Source organism: Aspergillus flavus, chromosome 2 (assembly GCF_009017415.1).
Source record: "Aspergillus flavus chromosome 2, complete sequence".
In the NCBI taxonomy this organism is placed as follows: Eukaryota; Fungi; Ascomycota; class Eurotiomycetes; order Eurotiales; family Aspergillaceae; genus Aspergillus; species Aspergillus flavus.
In genome coordinates this window covers 1,501,182-1,518,043 of record NC_092409.1, presented here as the reverse complement: position 1 = coordinate 1,518,043, position 16,862 = coordinate 1,501,182, and the positions used below count along the sequence as shown (strand labels likewise).

The window sequence follows — 16,862 nt, the reverse complement described above, 5'->3', positions numbered from 1 at the left end:
GGTCCCCGGTGAGAGAATCGGAAGTCCCCAGTTATTCCTCCGTATTATTACGGAGTACTTTCTGTGACAGAGTGCATACAGTTGCCTAATCCTGCCTGGGCCGCTTTATTGGTAAATTCATACCGGGAAGTTCCCAGGTGGTACTCAGCCAACTCCGATTCATACCAAAATAGTACAGAACAGAGTTGGAGAAATGATGTGATCAGTCGCCGAGGTACTGATTTTCCCCCTCAAGTAGATGTTCCTCAATTCTTTTGCTTCCCCGCCGGATACATACCAATACCGTAATAAATTCCTTTCCCCGCGCGGGTCTGACTAAACCGCCGGCAAATGATTTTCTGAAAGGCTTTTGGTTCAGTCGCCTTCCATCATCCATTCAAAAGTCCCCTTCTTCTTTCTTTCCCATCTCTTTTGAATCTTTGGTACTCCTTATCCACCCCGTCCCATATCGCGCTACATACAAACATCCATTCGAGCCCTGGTTATATCGTTCTGAGATCACTATCTCAATCCGCAAGTATGACTGACATCACCGGTGGGCATGGGGAGGATGTCCATCAGCCCCCCGCCCATATTCCCCCGGCACCCATGGAGGACTATCAGTTTCCGGAACTCCGCCTGAAGCGCAAGATGGATGATCCGGAAAAGACTCCTTTGCTACTGGTCGCTTGTGGTTCTTTCTCGCCCATCACTTACTTGCATCTGCGGATGTTCGAAATGGCAGCCGATTACGTCAAGTTCAGCTCGAACTTCGAACTCATCGGCGGATATCTCTCGCCGGTGTCGGATGCCTATCGCAAGGCTGGTTTGGCCGCTGCAGAGCACCGGTAAGAACATTCTCCCCACTATCAGTTCCCAAGCGTATCCTACTTTGTTTTCTGGTTCACCGGTTTATCTATACCCTAAGAAACACTAAGCTGACCCAAACTGGTCGGGTTTAGAGTCGCTATGTGCCAACTTGCAGTGGAACAAACCTCCGACTGGTTAATGGTTGATACATGGGAGCCAATGCAGAAGGCATACCAACCAACTGCCGTCGTGCTTGATCATTTCGACCACGAGATCAACACTGTCCGAGAGGGAATTGAAGCCGCAGACGGCACACGGAAGCACGTACGCATCGCTCTGCTGGCCGGAGCTGATCTGATCCATACCATGTCGACTCCAGGAGTATGGAGTGAAAAAGATTTGGACCACATCCTTGGCAAATACGGTGTACGTACAATATGCCTACATTGGATGAGTCATGGACCCCGCTAATGTTGCCCTCTAGTCTTTCATTGTTGAACGCAGCGGAACAGACATCGATGAAGCGCTTGCTGCCTTGCAGCCGTGGAAGGACAATATCCATGTGATTCAACAGCTGATTCAGAACGATGTCAGCAGCACCAAAATTCGTCTTTTCCTCAGACGTGAGATGAGCGTCCGTTACCTAATCCCGGTGCCGGTCATCCGCTATATCGAACAGCACCGCCTGTATGGGGACGATAGCACGACAGCCAATTCCACATCCGACAAAGGGAAGGGGAAACAGGAGCCTAGCAAGTCAGGTTGATACCCTCAGACCTTGCAATCTTGTTAGTCCCGTTAACTACACATGAGTACGGATCAGCCTCATTCTGCTATACGCGGTGGGAAGAGCCCAGTTGCTGAGAGCTTAGCGCGCTATGAGGAAATCCCTTGTTCCTTATTTTGGGGGGTACAATAGCAGCCACATGCGACCCGTACCCGTGCCGGCCACATTCATTACCTAGAGGTGCTACTGTCCACCTCCCCTCTTCTCCCTTGCACCGCAGTTGTTGGATACCTGGGGGCGCTTGTAGCTAGACATTCTTTAGCTGTGGGGCCACGACGGACATGTCTGCAGTGTCTGGTGTCCGTGCCTGGCGAGTCACTCTCCCCACTTCCTACAGCTGCGGTCTTGGTCCGAAAAATTCCCCTTATTTTGGCTGTATCCAGATTTTGTTCTTGGGCAAGTGTCACGAATAATGCGCTGAACATACCATAGAGTTTATGTCTTCGTTGGCTGCTCTTTACCTTTACTTTGTTTCTTTTTTTGGTTTTCTATTTATACCCCTGACACGACTCCTGTACTGATAAATCCTTGATAGATCATGGTAGATCTAGTTCTTAAGAATAAATGGACTATACTACATTCCCAGAGTTCATGAATATATACTTGTAAAGTGCTCAGAACACGGCGATAGCATAGCTTTCAAAATATGACTGAAAGCGCAGCGATGACGCAATGTATAAAATTGCAGGATATATACCAGCATGGTTTTCAGCAACAGGACCAGAAGAAATCTATCGTGATGAGGGGGGAAAGGCGACTAGATCTATCAGCTTCAAAAATCAAACAATCCAAAACAGGGCGTTATTCATAAACATCATATAATAGCAGACAAAAGACCCATGTCTCATCAAAACCATATACATAGATATGTACTGGAGGAGGCAAAGCCGAATCACCAGAGTGTATAAACAGGTAGAGTGAGGAAATTAGTCACAACCATCCCACAGATCCTCCGCTTCAAAGAAGCCCAAACAAGCATCGGGATTCTCGTCCTGCATGACGGCTATGACGGCCCCCGCAGCAGCGGTAGATTCCGAAACTAGCCGACGCGCATCGTCGAGGGAGGTCGAGCTAGGGAGCCGGAGCCAATCATCCCGGGGTACGGAAAACGGGAGGCCGAGAGAGGCTAGCGCGGACGTGTCCATGTCTACATAGTTTGTTTGCGAAAGGGAGCGGAGATGTCGGGGTGGGATTATTTCGGACGGAGACAGATGGACCCAGGACTTGGCGGTGGGGTGTTGGATGGCTGTGAGCAAGATATCTAGGAGACGGATGGTGCCAGTGGATGTAGATACTGCTGGGATTTGGTCGATGGGGACGAGCTTGTCGATTATGCGTTGGGTGTCCTCTGACTGGGGGAGCGAGGCGACGGACTGCTGTTGACTGGAGAGGTCGTCTGAAGTTGTGGAGGGGAATGAGGCGGTGGACATGCTCATTGGCGTGAGGACGTTCGATGCGGCGCCGATGGCTCCGCCGGGGTGGAAACTCTTGAAGATCTCTGCTGGGCCTCTTCCTGGAGATGTGTGTAGTCGTCTGGCGGTGGCGATAGCCAGGGCATCTCCCAGTGACAGGGCTACCGTCGTAGACGAGGTTGGGGCGCATACGCCGATGGATAACTCCTCGTCCTCGTGAATGGGTGCTGGTAGGAGGATGCCCATGTCGGACGGTTGAAACGACAATAAAGGGCATGTGGACGGGTGGAGGTGAGAAGTTATGGCGATTATTGGGACCGTTGAGGGGATATGAGGGAGCAGGAGCAGGAGCTCAGGCGTGCGCCCCGAGAAAGAAATCAACAACAGGGTATCTTGCTGTATAAGAGTATCAATAAGCCTGTCCATATAATTCACTATCATAATTTGACACTCACCGGTCTAATCATGCCCAGGTCTCCATGCAATGCTTCCGTTGGATGTAAGAATGCGCTGTAGATACCCAGGCTATTCATCGTTGCCTCGAGCTTTTGGGCAATCTTTCCACTCTTTCCTACACCGCAGCATACCAATTTTCCTCCACTCCGCACGCTGCGAGCAATCTGGCTTACCGCCCGGGCAAGACTCTCTTGCGCCAACGCATTTGTTTCATAAAGACGTTCCAAGTGCGCTAGGGCGGCGCGCTCTGTGGAAATGACATGAATGGCGGTGGATACCGATGCATCAGCATGGCCATCCTTTGTAGTTGATAACGCAGAGTTTATCACGTCTGGAGGAGTCAAGGATAGAAGCGACAGCTCGTCGCGAGCGAGGCGGTCTTTCTTTATCATGGTGGGCACGGAGGGGTCCGCGGGGGACGATAGCGGGATCATCGGCGATTGCTGCTGAAGGTGCCCCATGGCGCAGAAACCATTCTCCTTTGGAATTAAGGAGGACTGATTCGTCTTCTCCCAGGAGGGGCCTGGGAAAAGAGGTCCCGGACGAGATCCCGGGGAAGCGAAGGAATTTAGAAAATTTTCGACGGCGGGGGGAGTGAATCGTAAGGGAAGTGGAGGAGAATCGGTCTCGGCAGGAAGTTTTGACTAATTATCGGAGATACGACGTAGTAAGTACACTTCGGACTTCCTTTGATTCTCTGCACGCTAACGCTTCCATGCTTCTCCTAAGATTCTAAAGGAGGAACAATCCCCTCCCTCTAGTGCGCCTTCCGAGTCTCGGCTCCAATAACTTCCGTTATGACACCATCGCCACCTACGCTGACGCTTCTGCAAATCCCGTACTGTACAAAATGGTTGATTGTTACTGTTACATTGTCATCTAGGAGATTAGTACTATACAAATATTTTCTTCTCCCATCGTCTCTTCACCCGCCATGGAACTTTCAAGCCTGGGAAAGAGGCTTAATACCCTTGTGAATAGCCGCAATCCCTCCAGTGAGATTCTCGAATCCCCGGCCAGGGATCATGAAACCGGCCTTCTGAATCATCCCCCGGAATTCTTCCTGGCTGGGGAACTGCTCAATACTCTCCACCAGATACTGGTAGCTGTCCCGATCTCCCGCCACTAGTTGACCGATCATCGGGATGGCACTGAAACTCCACTGCTTGTAGACCGCATTGAATACGCTGTTCTCTACCTTGCTGAATTCCATACAAGCGAACACACCACCAGGCTTCAGCACTCGGAATGCTTCATGTAGGGCGGCCTGCTTGTCTGTGAAATTGCGGATGCCGAAGACAACCGTGTAGAGGTCAACTGAGTTATCGGGAATGTTGGGCATGTCCTGGGCATTGCCCTGCATAAAAGATAAACGGTCCGTGTTGTAGTAAGGGGTCTGGATGCTCCTCTTTTTACCCTCCGCAAGCATATCCGGATTGATATCAGCAATTGTGACACGGGTATCATGATCGTAGTTAATGTTGGTCGCGTGGTCCAGCATGCGAAACGCGATATCGCCCGTCCCGCCGGCGATATCCAGGATATTCCACCCTTTTCCTGTCGTGTCGGTGTTGCGAGATGGTAGCGCCGATCCAGGGTTCAAGGAGCGAACAAAATGATCTTTCCACAAGCGATGGATTCCGAGTGACATGAAATCATTCATAGCATCGTAGGAAGAAGCAACTGAGCTGAAGACCGCTCCGACTGTACATTGGCGGCATAGCTTGGTTAGTCCTGTGTCCAATAGTGCGGAGAGCATATAGAAGCATACCCATGGACTCCTTCTGCGATTCAGGAACATTGCTAAAGCCAAAATGGGTCATCCGTTCATCTTGGTTGGCCTTGTTGGAGTCCACTTGAGCTCGCTGCGAACAGGAAAAGCAGCGGTAGGGAACCTCGGGTATGGCCGTTCTTCGACGGGCATTATAGCCCAGGTTCCTCCATACCGATCGCGACAACATGATGGAATGTTAGTTATTCAAGACCTGCGATTGAGGTTAATTGAAAATAAAAACGGAGATGGAAATATTGCGCGGAGCGGATATCAGATGAGTCTCCGGTACCGTGCTTTTTCTGCCGCCCATTTATTCACCGCTCTCCTTTTCCGACACCACGGACCACTCTGTTCGGGGCAGATAAGTGTACTCATTGTAAGACTACTCCATACTACTACTCCGTGCAAATTTTAAACATCTCTGTGTGGGGCTAGTATTGTTCTTTATTAACCTAACTTCGACGGACTACTGTTTTATCTAGAAGTTTCATTGGTCATTTGTGACCTTCATCATAGATCCAGATCTGAGACTGGTGACATTAGCAGGAAACCAGTACCCACCGCTATTTACCGGCCGAAGCTGTTCTATCGAGGACAGAAACCTTTTGAGGTAGGAGGCTTGGTACAACTAAATGCTCCTAATCCGTATCCGGACTGTCGAATAGTCATATCCAAATTGAACAGGTGGGCTAGGACACGACTCGCTCGCTTACATGCCACTCAATCGTTCTTCGTAGCCCTTCCTGCAAGGGGATTGTTGGGCACCAGTTCAACACAGCTTTGGCTAGCGAGATCTGGGGTCGACGAACAGCAGGATCATCTGCAGGGCGTGGATGGTAGGTAATGTTGACCTTAGGCTGATTGGTCATCTCGGCCACGAGACCAGCTACCTTCTCTGCTAGCTGCTGGATAGTAAACTCCCCATCATTTCCGATATTCACAGGACCTTCACTGTAGTCACTGTTCATTAGGCGATAGAGTCCTTCCATACAGTCTGTGACATATTGGAAAGACCGTGTTGCAGTTCCATCGCCGGTGATCTTCAGGTCTTCACCGGACAATGCAGCGACGATAAAGTTCGACACGACCCGACCATCGCTGCCATTCATGCGAGGGCCATATGTGTTAAAAATGCGAGCGATCCGGATATCAGCGCCTTGTTGTTCACGGTATGCATAGCACAGTGCTTCTGCTACTCTCTTGCCTTCATCGTAGCAAGATCGCATCCCAAAGGGGTTGACATTTCCCCAGTATGTTTCGGGCTGGGGGTGAACGAGGGGATCGCCATATACCTCTACTTATGTATTAGGTAGAAGCGAAGTAGGGGGCTATTGGCGTTTCGCTTACCTGATGTGCTAGTATGTAAGACGCGGGCGTTTTTCGATATAGCTAAGTCGAGCACGTTTTGTGTACCCTGGAAGCATGTCCTTAGCGTTGAGATCGGGTCTTTTTGATACTGGATCGGACTGGCTGGGCATGCTAGGTTGTAAATCTGATCGATCTGGCCCACATCTTCCAAGGGCAGTTGTATATTTTGACTGTAAAGGTCAACCCCGAGAAAACCAGCGTTTGATCCATGGTGTCCATCTTACTTGACAAATGTAAAGTCGGGATGGTTCCTGAGGTGCTCAAGATTCTGCGGAGAACCTGTTTGGAAGCTATCCATCCCAATGACTACCTGGCCCTTTGCAAGGAGGTAATCTGCAAGGTTGGATCCGAGGAACCCCGCAGCCTGTCAGTGTTAGCCCAGACCTTTCTTTTGGTAGATGTTCCTTACCCCAGTGATGAGGATTTTCAGCTTGTCGTCGTGATTCGCCATATCACGTAAAATAGTATACGGAGTATACTCCCTAACAAGCATGGGTCACCTTTGAATGGCACACTTTAAGTAGTGGTTAATCCTCTGCGCTGACCCACCCGATCAGCCCCGACAAGCCCTAATCTCGTCACGCGTCAAGATGACCTTGGAAGGTGGAACAAACACATCGCTTCCCTCCAGCCCCCCCCCCAACAACAGCCGAGGGTGGCTGACGTCTAAACCTCAGCTGCCGATGTGGTGGGGCTGAGGAATGCCGATCGAAGACGGATGTCGTAATTCTTAGGGTCCCTTGGTGAAATGTACGCCGTGGCGGGCTGACAGTCTGCACGATGACAAAGCTCAGACGCAAATCCCCACCGCAAGTGTCGATAGTCGCCTTAAGTCCAACTTTGAATGGTGTGCTCTTTGCCGTATCCGGAAAGAGTTCACCATGGGTGGGCCTGACGCTCAGCTTCAATCTTGGTTTCCCCACCTAGATTGACAGAACACAGAAGAGCTTAGGAACACAGCTGACATGCTGAATGCTAAATTGAAGCGAGTGTCTTTCTTTCCCTCCGGGTTGTTCAACCAGGAATTAAACCTCTGTCAGACCTAGATGCTTCGCCGTCATGATTCGGAATGTAACATGTATTGGTGCTGGATTCGTGGGTGAGTGATGCACCGGATGCGTATGATGAGTTCCTACCTGACGTTCTAGGGGGTCCTCTGGCCACGGTTATCGCCCATCAATGTCCGGACATCCAGGTAACGGTTGTGGACAAAAACAAGGAGCGGATTGACGCTTGGAATACAGGGATCCCTCCACTGTATGAACCAGGCCTCGAAGCTGTTCTATCCAGCGTTCGGCAGCGAGAGACCCAGTGCAATCTTACGTTCTCGACAGACATCGATCAGGCCATCCGAGAGGCGGAGATTATTATGTTGTGCATTGATACCCCAACTAAGGGAGACGGCATTGGGAAAGGGATGGCATTGGACTTGGCCAACACGCAGGCCGCAGTCCGGACCATAGCGCAGGCCGCAGAGTCGGACAAGATTGTCGTGGAGAAGTCGACCGTCCCATGTGGAACAGCAGACAAGATTCGGGACTTGGTACGGACTATTGTCTCCTATCTCACCCAGTGAATACTAATGATACCATGGGCGTAGCTCGAATCTAGTTCTAAGAATGGTTGCCGGTTTGAGGTGCTCTCTAATCCTGAATTCCTCTCCGAAGGAACCTCAATAACAGATTTATTCTATCCGACAAAAGTTTTGATCGGCCACCAAGAAAAGCCATCGTCGCGCAAAGCAGCTGAAGAGCTGGCTGCGATATACACCCGGTGGGTATCACCCGAGCTTATAATCACGATGGACCGCTGGTCATCCGAACTATCCAAGCTGGCCGCCAACGCAATGCTAGCGCAGAGAATAAGCAGCGTGAACTCGTTAAGCGCGATATGTGAAGCGGTCGGAGCAGATATTGAGAGCGTGAGTGCTAGTTGCGGAATGGATCCTCGCATCGGGAAGGGCATGTTGAAGAGCACCCTCGGATGGGGAGGCGGATGTTTCGAGAAAGATATCCTATGTCTCATCTACCTGGCTCGCAGTCTAGGTCTCACTCCCGTGGCAAATTATTGGGCTTCCGTTATAGAGATGAACGAGTACCAGAAGTCGCGATTCTTTATGCGCATTGTCTCGTCTATGCATGGAAGTGTCGGGGGAAAGTCCATCGCGGTCTTGGGGTTTGCCTTCAAGAAGAATACATCGGACACAAAGAATTCTGCTGCCATTTCTCTTGTGCGAAACCTGCTCCAAGAAGGCGCCCTCGTCTCCATCTATGACCCCATGGTTCCGCGGGATCGCATTCTGACAGACGTGGCTGCGGCCGGTAGCCATTCCACATCTGTCCAAGTGAGTACATCAGCGTACGAAGCATGCAATGGCGCCGATGCAGTAGTCATTGCGACCGAATGGGACGAGTTTCAGACTCCGATTGCGACAGGCGATGTGCGAATGACCACGGCAAAGGATACTAGCATCGAAGAGCCCCAGTCCCCACCAAGCACACCAGACAACAAAGGGAAGAACCTGAATTGGGAATGGATTATGAATCATATGCGTCCACCCAAGTTTATTTTTGATGGGAGAAATATACTGGATAGGCAGTATCTAGAACAGCTGGGGGCTCGGTATATTGGTATTGGCAGTGGGTCAGAATGGGGATTTCTGGAAAGAGCGACCCATTCTTTATGAATTTATGAATTAGAGCTATGTCAGAGCGTTTGATAATCTAGACATATATTTTACGTCCTCTTTGGTGTACGGTCCTGAAGCTCGTAGAATACCGTGCGTGCGTACCAAAGTGTACTACCGTCTTGTAGGCGTTGATATACGGACAACTGCTGTGGTGCCTGAGTTCGAGTTATGTAGTCCTTGCCTAAGGCCAACAATGTACATCTCAGGCACCCTCACTTACTCGTTCTTGGGACGGGTTTAATGGAACATCTGCCTATTGGACTCGGCATTGAGAGTGGATTTTCGCGATTGTTGCAAGTTCAGGTCGAAGTCCGCCTATGATTGGCCTGTAGTGGTGACGTGAGGGCATTAAAAACATGGAAAGGCGGGCATCTGTTGACTCTAAGCACGCCCCAGGCAAAGGCTATTACAAGACTACAGGCACCTGACTACATTCCCTTTCTGGCTCTTCCTTAGACTGTACCCGTAGTTGCCTTCTATACAGATTAGAAGAACAATACCATAACGCAGCATGCAGAAAGCTGTGCTTTAATTCATAGAAACATCCTCCTGGTCCTCATGGGGAAGACTCTAACAATCTTCAGTCTTGTTGTTTTTCTCGCCATCAATCTTCTTCTCCCCCGCGTTCGACGAGCACATCGCCATGCAAGCCGTATGAACGCTCCATATCCCAGAAGAATGGACTGGGTGTCGAAAGCAATGCTTCGATTGACTCTAGCGATCGATTACAGGTTTCAGGATAAAAAAAATATACTACGGGAATCCAGAGAAGATTCAAGCCAGCGAGGAGAAAGTAGCTGCGACTCTTAATACTATAGAACATGATAGAGTTGACGAGAGTCGTCATTCCCACGCCAATCGCCCAGCCCGTTATACCAAAGCCCTTTCCTTGAACTCGCAAGTCTGAAGGAAAAATCTCCGTGGGTATGAGGAAAGATACCGTGCCCCAAGGTGCTGCGTGACTAATATCCGCCTGTTAGCCAAGCAAGCTATGCACCACTCGACGGTATGGTGCACTTACCCTAAGTTGAACTGGAAGAGCATCGCAACAGCCCCCGGCGCATATTGGGTTGCTTTGTCTGGGTGGCGAAGAGAACATTCGTATATCGATCCAGCCTAGAAAGGATTAGCTAGGGACCTTTTGGAGGATACATCGATGGAAAGGAGACTACCTACGACTATTTCAACAGCGAACAGCATTGCAGAGCCAAGCATGAGGCACCTGCGTCGGCCAAGGCGATCGACGATTTGCGCACTGATAATGATCCCGGTGATACCGATCGTATTCAAGCCACCGGTCAACCCGTTCAATTTGATTTTACTATAACCGGCCTGGCTGAGAAGCACGGGCGAATAAGCTGTGACAGCCTAATGATGTCAATACCCTGGAATAAACTACCGGAGTTATACAAGAAGCATAACTCACCGTGATGCCAGTCCAAAATGCCAAACACGTTAGGAATATGTCTTGGGTAAAGTATCTCCCGGAAAGAACTATCGGAAGGTTCTCCGGAAGGGCATGCTTTTTGGAGCTGGACACGATCACCTACCACGGGTGAAGGAACTGTTTGACTATGTGGATGGGAAGGTCTTCGATAATAAATGGTGAAGCACACCAACCATGATGATACCTGCCAATTCTACATGATTCTATACGAAATGTTCATCACAGCATTCACAATTGATTTAAGCGGATACTACGCATATTATCTCATCCTGAAATTAGTGGCTACATACCTAAGCTACTAGTAATTCGTCCTACTTCTCAAGCGTCTGATTCCACAGACTCTGCACCGTGACTCCCTGTACCCATTTCCCATCAGTATTATCCTCCTGAACCGTAAACCCAATTTCCTTCTTCTGTCCCGGAAGCAACACGAAAGCATTCTCATCAAAATACCCCACCACATCAGCAGGATAATCGAGCCACGTGTATAGCGAGACGCCCGATTTAGCCTCTACGGTGAAAGTCTTTGACTTAGTATTATACGACAGTTCAAGCCCGGGATCCACCAGAGCCAGGTCCTTGGGGAAAACCGGTGTGAAGTGGTTCTGATGGGTGAATGTCGTTTTCTTGTCCGAGTTGGGGAGATGTCCCTCGCCCGACAAGGAGAGAACAAGGATGGCATCCTTGGGATTGGGGAGTGTAAGATTCTTTATGTTGGTGCTGTATATCTTGGTGGTATTGAGCGCTCCGACGTTGAAGGGAACAGAACCTGGTGTACCTGCATTGTGGGGAAGAGGCGTGCCTGACAAGTCCAGCCAGGTCAGGTTAACCTTGCCCTTTGCTGATTCCCACAGATCTGACGTTACGTAGAGGTCAAGGTCACCTGTGGTGTAGTTCCAGAATGGGGAGACGATGATGCGTTGGTAGATGTCTCTGGAGACGTAATGGAGGACTTTCCATCGTCCGCCGTATTCGATGCCGGCCCATGATGGCGCTTGCCAAATATCTTCCAGTTGCCAGTAGAGGGAGCCGAGCTGTCGCTCGGGCATTCCGCTGCCACGGCGGTAGAACTGGATTTCGGATTTGTACATGTCGGCCTGGAAGAGTTGGGTTGCGTGACACCAGGCGCTGAAGTTGGCGACGGAGTCCAGTTTGTTGGGAATAGGGTAGTACCGCTGCACTGCGATTGTCATTTCGCCCATGCCTAGAGATGTATTGTGGAAGTTGTCGGTGAAGGTACCGCCGGCTGGGTAGTGGTGATTCCGGAGCATGACAGTGGTGCTGTTGAAATGGAGGTCTTCGGGGTCAACGGCTTGCTGCCAGGTTTGCAGGCTAGGCATGCTGTGGTATCCGAATTCATTGGCGAAGCGACCTACTGGGTAGACATGAGAGTTGAAAGAGACGCTGCTGTCATAGTTGTAAAAGTCGGTGTCGCCGTAGTAGGATCCAGGTGTAGTATTGTGATATCGTTCCACCATAGGCACGGGAGCAGACAAGTCGACGTCGAGATAGCCTTCTGTTGTGCTGCTAGGGCTGTATGTAATGGACCGGGTGTTTTGGTAAACCAAAGGCAGGATGAGACTGATATATAGCTTCTCATATTCCCCAACATACTTCGCATACTCTTCAGGAGCCTTCCTTTCGACCGTTGGAAGCATCAGTGACTCAATCTCATTTCCACCTGCCCATAATGCCAACGAAGGATGGTGGTTGACACGACGAACATTGTACACAACTTCAGCGGCAATGTTGTCTAAGAACGCATCATCTACAGGATACAAAGCGTCGCTAAATTCGAACTCGCTCCATAAAAGAATGCCTCGCTCATCAGCCAAGTCGTAAATGAAATCGTGGAGATATATGCCAGACGACCAAACACGGAGCATATTCTGGTTTCCAGCAACAACGGCATCGAACAATCGGGCCATTCTCGCCTCTGTAACCCGTGGCCAAAAAGCGTCTGGAGGAATAATGTTCGATCCTTTGGCGTAGAATTCGTGTCCGTTGACTTCAAAATGCCAGTTGGCACCTGGGGCGATGCCTTGGGCAAGCTGGGCATCTGTGATGTTTCGTTGATTGAGGAAAATCGTGCGGAAGCCTGTTCTCTTGGTGACATGGGCCAAGGTTTGGTTCTGATGACCAGTAACAGTGACAGTTATGTTGTAGAGATTCTGGTCACCAAGGCCCAGTGGCCACCAGAGCTTCGGAGTCACTCCCCCAAGAACAGTAACACCAGTAACGGAATTTCCAGATACGGTCACATTGCCTATCCGCTTTGATGTGAGAATCTCGCCGGACTTAGTGTCTTTGAATTCAATAGACATAGACGGATTGGGTGGGAGGGAGCCAACAAAGTCAATGCTAGCATTCACGACCCATGGCTGACTTTGGTCCGGAGGAAGATGGTTGATCTGTCCTTTCCGATAGATGTCTAAGTCTGTATTCAAGACATGGATATTTTGCGCCTTTGGTAGTTGCACGATATAAGCAGGCTTCCAAGGTCCAGCTGGAGCAAATGCAGGACCCCAGTCCCAGCCGAAATCCGACTGTTCCTTACGCATGAACCACCGGTTCGGATATTCGTAAGTCTGTTGTATTCCATCGGGCCATACTAGAAGAGTAGGTTAGTACTGTGTAAAAGGCAGGCAAACATATTTGGTGCCCGAACCTGGTGAGTTACGATCCTCAGCAATTGCATTCACGATGTTTGGCGCACTACCAAAGTCGATCTTCAAGATGGGATCCTCATTGCAGCCCTCCAGGATTTGAGAGACATCGAAAGAATATTGGCGGTATTGGTTATTAGTTGAAGCAACGTATTTCCCGCAGAACTCGACTGTTGCAAAAGTATCCAGTCCATCAAAAACAAGCCAGGTAGACTCGGCATCCTTTAGTCTATTGGAATATGGATTAACAGGAGCGAGCGTCTATTAAACATAATATTTACTCACAAATCCTTGATTTTATCAGTGGTGTAGGTCCAATTAGACTCTGGAATCCACCGAAGGTTGAAGTCATTCAGTCCATGATACCTGAGCCAGACCAGTTAATCAAAACAACCTATGCCGACGAAGCTTCACCATCACTTACGGGTCATCTGCAGTGCATGTTAGATGCATGTATGTCATTTTAGATAAAGTAACTCACCAATTACACCGGCCTTCAGCAGGTCCAAATGGGCGTGGGATGGAAGATTTCCGGGTACTGTATGATTCAAGGCATCGCTACTAAGAGTCCACTTCTCATTACTAAGATCCCTGACATGCTGTCCCAGTGTAGCAGGTATGCTGGATGCCACCAGGGCCGCGGCCGTCGCTGTGAACCGCATTTGTGAGACTGCGGGGTTGCTACCAGGTTTGCGTTGGATCCTAGTTAGGAAAGACGACCGTTTGAGGGGAAACAGGTCCGTTTTATACTTCGCTAAGTATCATTTCAGTCACTAGATTTCTACCAGCCGTCATGCAGGACTCTAATATCTCCTCCCACGATTCGGGTCACGGCATAGAGTAGACGGAAGCCAAACCGTGTTGAAAAAGGGAAAGTATCATGAGTGGGGTTTGGGGACAGAATGCTTGTATCCACAGTAGCACGATCGCTGCATGGAGTCCTTCCAATGAGATGCGAATAGGAAGGCTGCGGAGTCCCTCACTTGCGGCGGGGAAACTGATCGGCGGTCGAGGGATGCTTGGAGGTTGCCGTCCGGAGATGAACGTCTCTTTTCTTCCGGGTCGGCTTGCATTTCTCAAAGGATCCCAACAGGTTTCTCGTTACCGGTGAGGTGATCGGATGATGAACTTGGATGGTATAGGACGCCGAAGCCGTCCGGAAACGGTTCAGCCCGTTCAAGTAGTTCTCCGGAGTGGAGTCCAGCACACATATATATTGGAGTCGAGACCAATCGTACAGGTGGAATCGATGGAAACTAACTCGTAATCGTCGTCGGGCAAGATATCCGTCCCCTTCTCAGAACCGACCCATAATCGTCTCTGAACCAGAACCTGACAATTCTACATGCAAGAATCGACTGAGACAATGAATGAATGCCATTGAAAGTAAACATCGATGAGATCATGTGACATTATATAGGGCAAACAGAACAAAATGAACAAACAAGATCAAATCAAAGAAACCGATCGGCTAAACACGGTTCGGCATGACGTCCTGGGCCGAAGCCAACCGCTTCCTCCGCATTCCCCAGAAAGATGCCTTAAGATCAATGACCCCAGGAAATACCCCATATCCCTCTTCAACTGAGGTTCTCTCAACAATTACCTTCTCAGACCATTCTCGCAATGTCTGCACATCTTCTGAGGCGCATATCTCGCAATCCGAGAGCTTTGTCCAGGATTCCTCAACGATGGAGTAGTTCTATCTCTCAGCGGCCAGGCTCGGACCGGTATGTGAAGCTCATAAACATATCCCCTCTTTGCAGTCACTGGGAATTCCGTACAAAGGGCAATCGGTGCTGATAAATATGAACTTCCAGGGTCCGATTTCCTGGCGCTGTGAACAGTAAATTCACCACCGACATGACGTTCATCAATCCCTCCGAAACGACCAATATCCCTACATACCGTGTCATGGATTCCGATGGTGTGTTGTTGGACAAGAACCGGAAGCCCTCTGGAGTATCAAACGAGGAGATCTTAACATGGTACAAGAATATGTTGACTGGTGGGTTTTCTCAGCCCCTATCTGCATCATGAATTGTTATTGATATCTCATAGTGAGTGTGATGGACGTGATTATGTTCGAGGCTCAAAGACAGGGCCGTCTGAGCTTCTACATGGTATGTAGCCCCAAGTTTCAGTCCAATAGACGAACGCACCGAACTAACGCTTTCTCCACAAAGGTGTCTGCCGGAGAAGAAGGTATCAGCGTCGGATCCGCAGCCGCATTAACACCCGACGACGTGGTATTCGCGCAATATCGCGAAACAGGCGTCTTTCAGCAACGGGGTTTCACTTTGAAGGATTTCATGAGCCAGCTATTTGCGAACTGCCATGACAACGGCAGGGGACGTAACATGCCGGTGCATTATGGCTCCAACTACCCTCGTATGGTGAGTATGGCAAGCTTATACATCCTAACCTACCACATGGTGCAAAGTCACAAGTAAAAAACTAACATCCGCTAGCACACCATCTCCTCACCTCTCGCAACTCAAATCCCCCAAGCATCTGGCGCAGCCTACGCCCTCAAATTAGAATCTCTTCAAAACCCCGACACACCACCACGCATCGTGGCCTGCTACTTCGGCGAAGGCGCCGCCAGTGAGGGTGACTTCCACGCCGGCCTCAACATTGCCGCAACACGGTCATGTCCCGTGGTCTTCATCTGTCGCAATAATGGATATGCCATCTCCACACCCACACTGGAACAATACCGGGGTGACGGCATCGCCAGCCGAGGAGTAGGATACGGCATTGACACGATCCGTGTGGACGGAAATGACATCTTCGCCGTCTATGAAGCCATGCGCGAAGCACGACGCATTGCGCTCTCCGATGGCGGGAAGCCTGTGCTTATAGAAGCAATGAGCTACCGTGTTTCGCATCACAGTACGAGTGATGATAGCTTCGCGTACCGTGCCCGGGTAGAGGTGGAAGACTGGAAACGGCGCGATAACCCCATTATCCGGCTGCGGAAGTGGCTTGAGAACGAAGGGTTGTGGGACGAAGATACGGAGCGTACTACGCGCGAGCAGCTTCGGAAAGAGGTTTTGAAAGAGTTTGGAGAGGCGGAGCGTGAGAAGAAGCCGCCTCTCCGGGAGGCCTTCGAGGGTGTGTACGAGGAGTTGACGGAGGAAGCGCAGGAGCAGATGAAAGAGTTGAAGCGGATCCTTGAAACATATCCTGAAGAATACGACCTTCGGCAGTTCAAGGATGGCATCAATGGGTTATAGATTGTCGGCGATCTGTTTGTGAGTACATAGATCAAGATATCCCGTATAACATGAATTCGATCATGAAAAAGCCTTCCGTTACCTTCATTTTGAGTCTTATCGTAGTCTTGTTAAGTTCGACTACGGCGTGACTAGGGTTAAGCTTAAAGGCCATGAAAGAAGAGAAGTATTAGGTAGCAGAGTATAGTACACAAACGACAGTATGTCCATTGATATTTGCAGAGCCGCAGAGCCG

At 49.9% G+C, this 16,862-nt stretch overlaps 7 protein-coding genes across 7 annotated transcripts; 3 read left to right on the top strand and 4 right to left on the bottom strand.

Annotated features, from left to right (window-relative positions):
- Positions 1 to 363: 363 nt before the first annotated feature.
- On the top strand, positions 364 to 2,156 carry F9C07_2277096 (nicotinamide mononucleotide adenylyltransferase). The gene is made up of 3 exons (XM_041289369.2): positions 364 to 827; positions 942 to 1,215; positions 1,274 to 2,156. The coding sequence occupies exons 1-3, from the start codon at positions 520 to 522 to the stop codon at positions 1,553 to 1,555; spliced, it is 864 nt and encodes a 287-aa protein (XP_041142349.1). The 5' UTR covers positions 364 to 519; the 3' UTR covers positions 1,556 to 2,156.
- On the bottom strand, positions 2,157 to 4,287 carry F9C07_2277095 (sugar isomerase). Its single transcript, XM_071510227.1, has 2 exons — positions 3,444 to 4,287; positions 2,157 to 3,384 (listed from the first exon to the last, which is right to left on the bottom strand). Exons 1-2 carry the CDS (start codon positions 3,903 to 3,905, stop codon positions 2,503 to 2,505), a joined length of 1,344 nt encoding a protein of 447 aa, XP_071363630.1. The 5' UTR covers positions 3,906 to 4,287; the 3' UTR covers positions 2,157 to 2,502.
- On the bottom strand, positions 4,288 to 5,460 carry F9C07_2277094 (putative ubiquinone biosynthesis methyltransferase Coq5). Its single transcript, XM_071510226.1, has 2 exons — positions 5,216 to 5,460; positions 4,288 to 5,148 (listed from the first exon to the last, which is right to left on the bottom strand). Exons 1-2 carry the CDS (start codon positions 5,403 to 5,405, stop codon positions 4,388 to 4,390), a joined length of 951 nt encoding a protein of 316 aa, XP_071363629.1. The 5' UTR covers positions 5,406 to 5,460; the 3' UTR covers positions 4,288 to 4,387.
- A 447-nt stretch (positions 5,461 to 5,907) lies between these two features.
- Positions 5,908 to 7,079, bottom strand: F9C07_9920 (putative UDP-glucuronate 5-epimerase; the record flags this gene model as incomplete). The annotated part of the gene is made up of 4 exons (XM_041284578.2): positions 5,908 to 6,512; positions 6,566 to 6,756; positions 6,811 to 6,950; positions 6,996 to 7,079. The coding sequence occupies 4 exons, from the start codon at positions 7,077 to 7,079 to the stop codon at positions 5,908 to 5,910; spliced, it is 1,020 nt and encodes a 339-aa protein (XP_041142348.2).
- Positions 7,080 to 7,645: 566 nt separating this feature from the next.
- On the top strand, positions 7,646 to 9,272 carry F9C07_2225313 (UDP-glucose/GDP-mannose dehydrogenase; the record flags this gene model as incomplete). Its single annotated transcript, XM_041284584.1, has 3 exons — positions 7,646 to 7,685; positions 7,735 to 8,129; positions 8,187 to 9,272. 3 exons carry the CDS (start codon positions 7,646 to 7,648, stop codon positions 9,270 to 9,272), a joined length of 1,521 nt encoding a protein of 506 aa, XP_041142347.1.
- Positions 9,273 to 9,575: 303 nt separating this feature from the next.
- Positions 9,576 to 14,050, bottom strand: F9C07_2252037 (beta-mannosidase A; the record flags this gene model as incomplete). Its single annotated transcript, XM_071510081.1, has 10 exons — positions 9,576 to 10,237; positions 10,297 to 10,391; positions 10,452 to 10,643; positions 10,702 to 10,821; positions 10,896 to 10,925; positions 11,085 to 13,333; positions 13,391 to 13,558; positions 13,674 to 13,678; positions 13,725 to 13,754; positions 13,866 to 14,050. 10 exons carry the CDS (start codon positions 14,048 to 14,050, stop codon positions 9,880 to 9,882), a joined length of 3,432 nt encoding a protein of 1,143 aa, XP_071363628.1. The 3' UTR covers positions 9,576 to 9,879.
- An 838-nt stretch (positions 14,051 to 14,888) lies between these two features.
- F9C07_2277091 (branched chain alpha-keto acid dehydrogenase complex, alpha subunit) lies at positions 14,889 to 16,808 on the top strand. Its single transcript, XM_041289368.2, has 5 exons — positions 14,889 to 15,118; positions 15,209 to 15,396; positions 15,450 to 15,511; positions 15,575 to 15,784; positions 15,860 to 16,808. Exons 1-5 carry the CDS (start codon positions 15,015 to 15,017, stop codon positions 16,625 to 16,627), a joined length of 1,332 nt encoding a protein of 443 aa, XP_041142345.1. The 5' UTR covers positions 14,889 to 15,014; the 3' UTR covers positions 16,628 to 16,808.
- Positions 16,809 to 16,862: the final 54 nt, after the last annotated feature.

Excerpts from the sequence above, each read along its gene's own strand:
- F9C07_2277096 (XM_041289369.2), top strand. The coding sequence starts at position 520 with ATGACTGACATCACCGGTGGGCATGGGGAGGATGTCCATCAGCCCCCC. Across the intron at positions 828-941 it reads TTGGCCGCTGCAGAGCACCG|AGTCGCTATGTGCCAACTTG; the intron begins GTAAGAACATTC and ends GGTCGGGTTTAG. Across the intron at positions 1,216-1,273 it reads ACATCCTTGGCAAATACGGT|TCTTTCATTGTTGAACGCAG; the intron begins GTACGTACAATA and ends GTTGCCCTCTAG.
- F9C07_2277095 (XM_071510227.1), bottom strand. The coding sequence starts at position 3,905 with ATGGGGCACCTTCAGCAGCAATCGCCGATGATCCCGCTATCGTCCCCC. Across the intron at positions 3,385-3,443 it reads ACCTGGGCATGATTAGACCG|CAAGATACCCTGTTGTTGAT; the intron begins GTGAGTGTCAAA and ends ACTCTTATACAG.
- F9C07_2277094 (XM_071510226.1), bottom strand. The coding sequence starts at position 5,405 with ATGTTGTCGCGATCGGTATGGAGGAACCTGGGCTATAATGCCCGTCGA. Across the intron at positions 5,149-5,215 it reads ATCGCAGAAGGAGTCCATGG|TCGGAGCGGTCTTCAGCTCA; the intron begins GTATGCTTCTAT and ends GCCAATGTACAG.
- F9C07_2277091 (XM_041289368.2), top strand. The coding sequence starts at position 15,015 with ATGTCTGCACATCTTCTGAGGCGCATATCTCGCAATCCGAGAGCTTTG. Across the intron at positions 15,119-15,208 it reads CAGCGGCCAGGCTCGGACCG|GGTCCGATTTCCTGGCGCTG; the intron begins GTATGTGAAGCT and ends ATGAACTTCCAG. Across the intron at positions 15,397-15,449 it reads GTACAAGAATATGTTGACTG|TGAGTGTGATGGACGTGATT; the intron begins GTGGGTTTTCTC and ends GATATCTCATAG.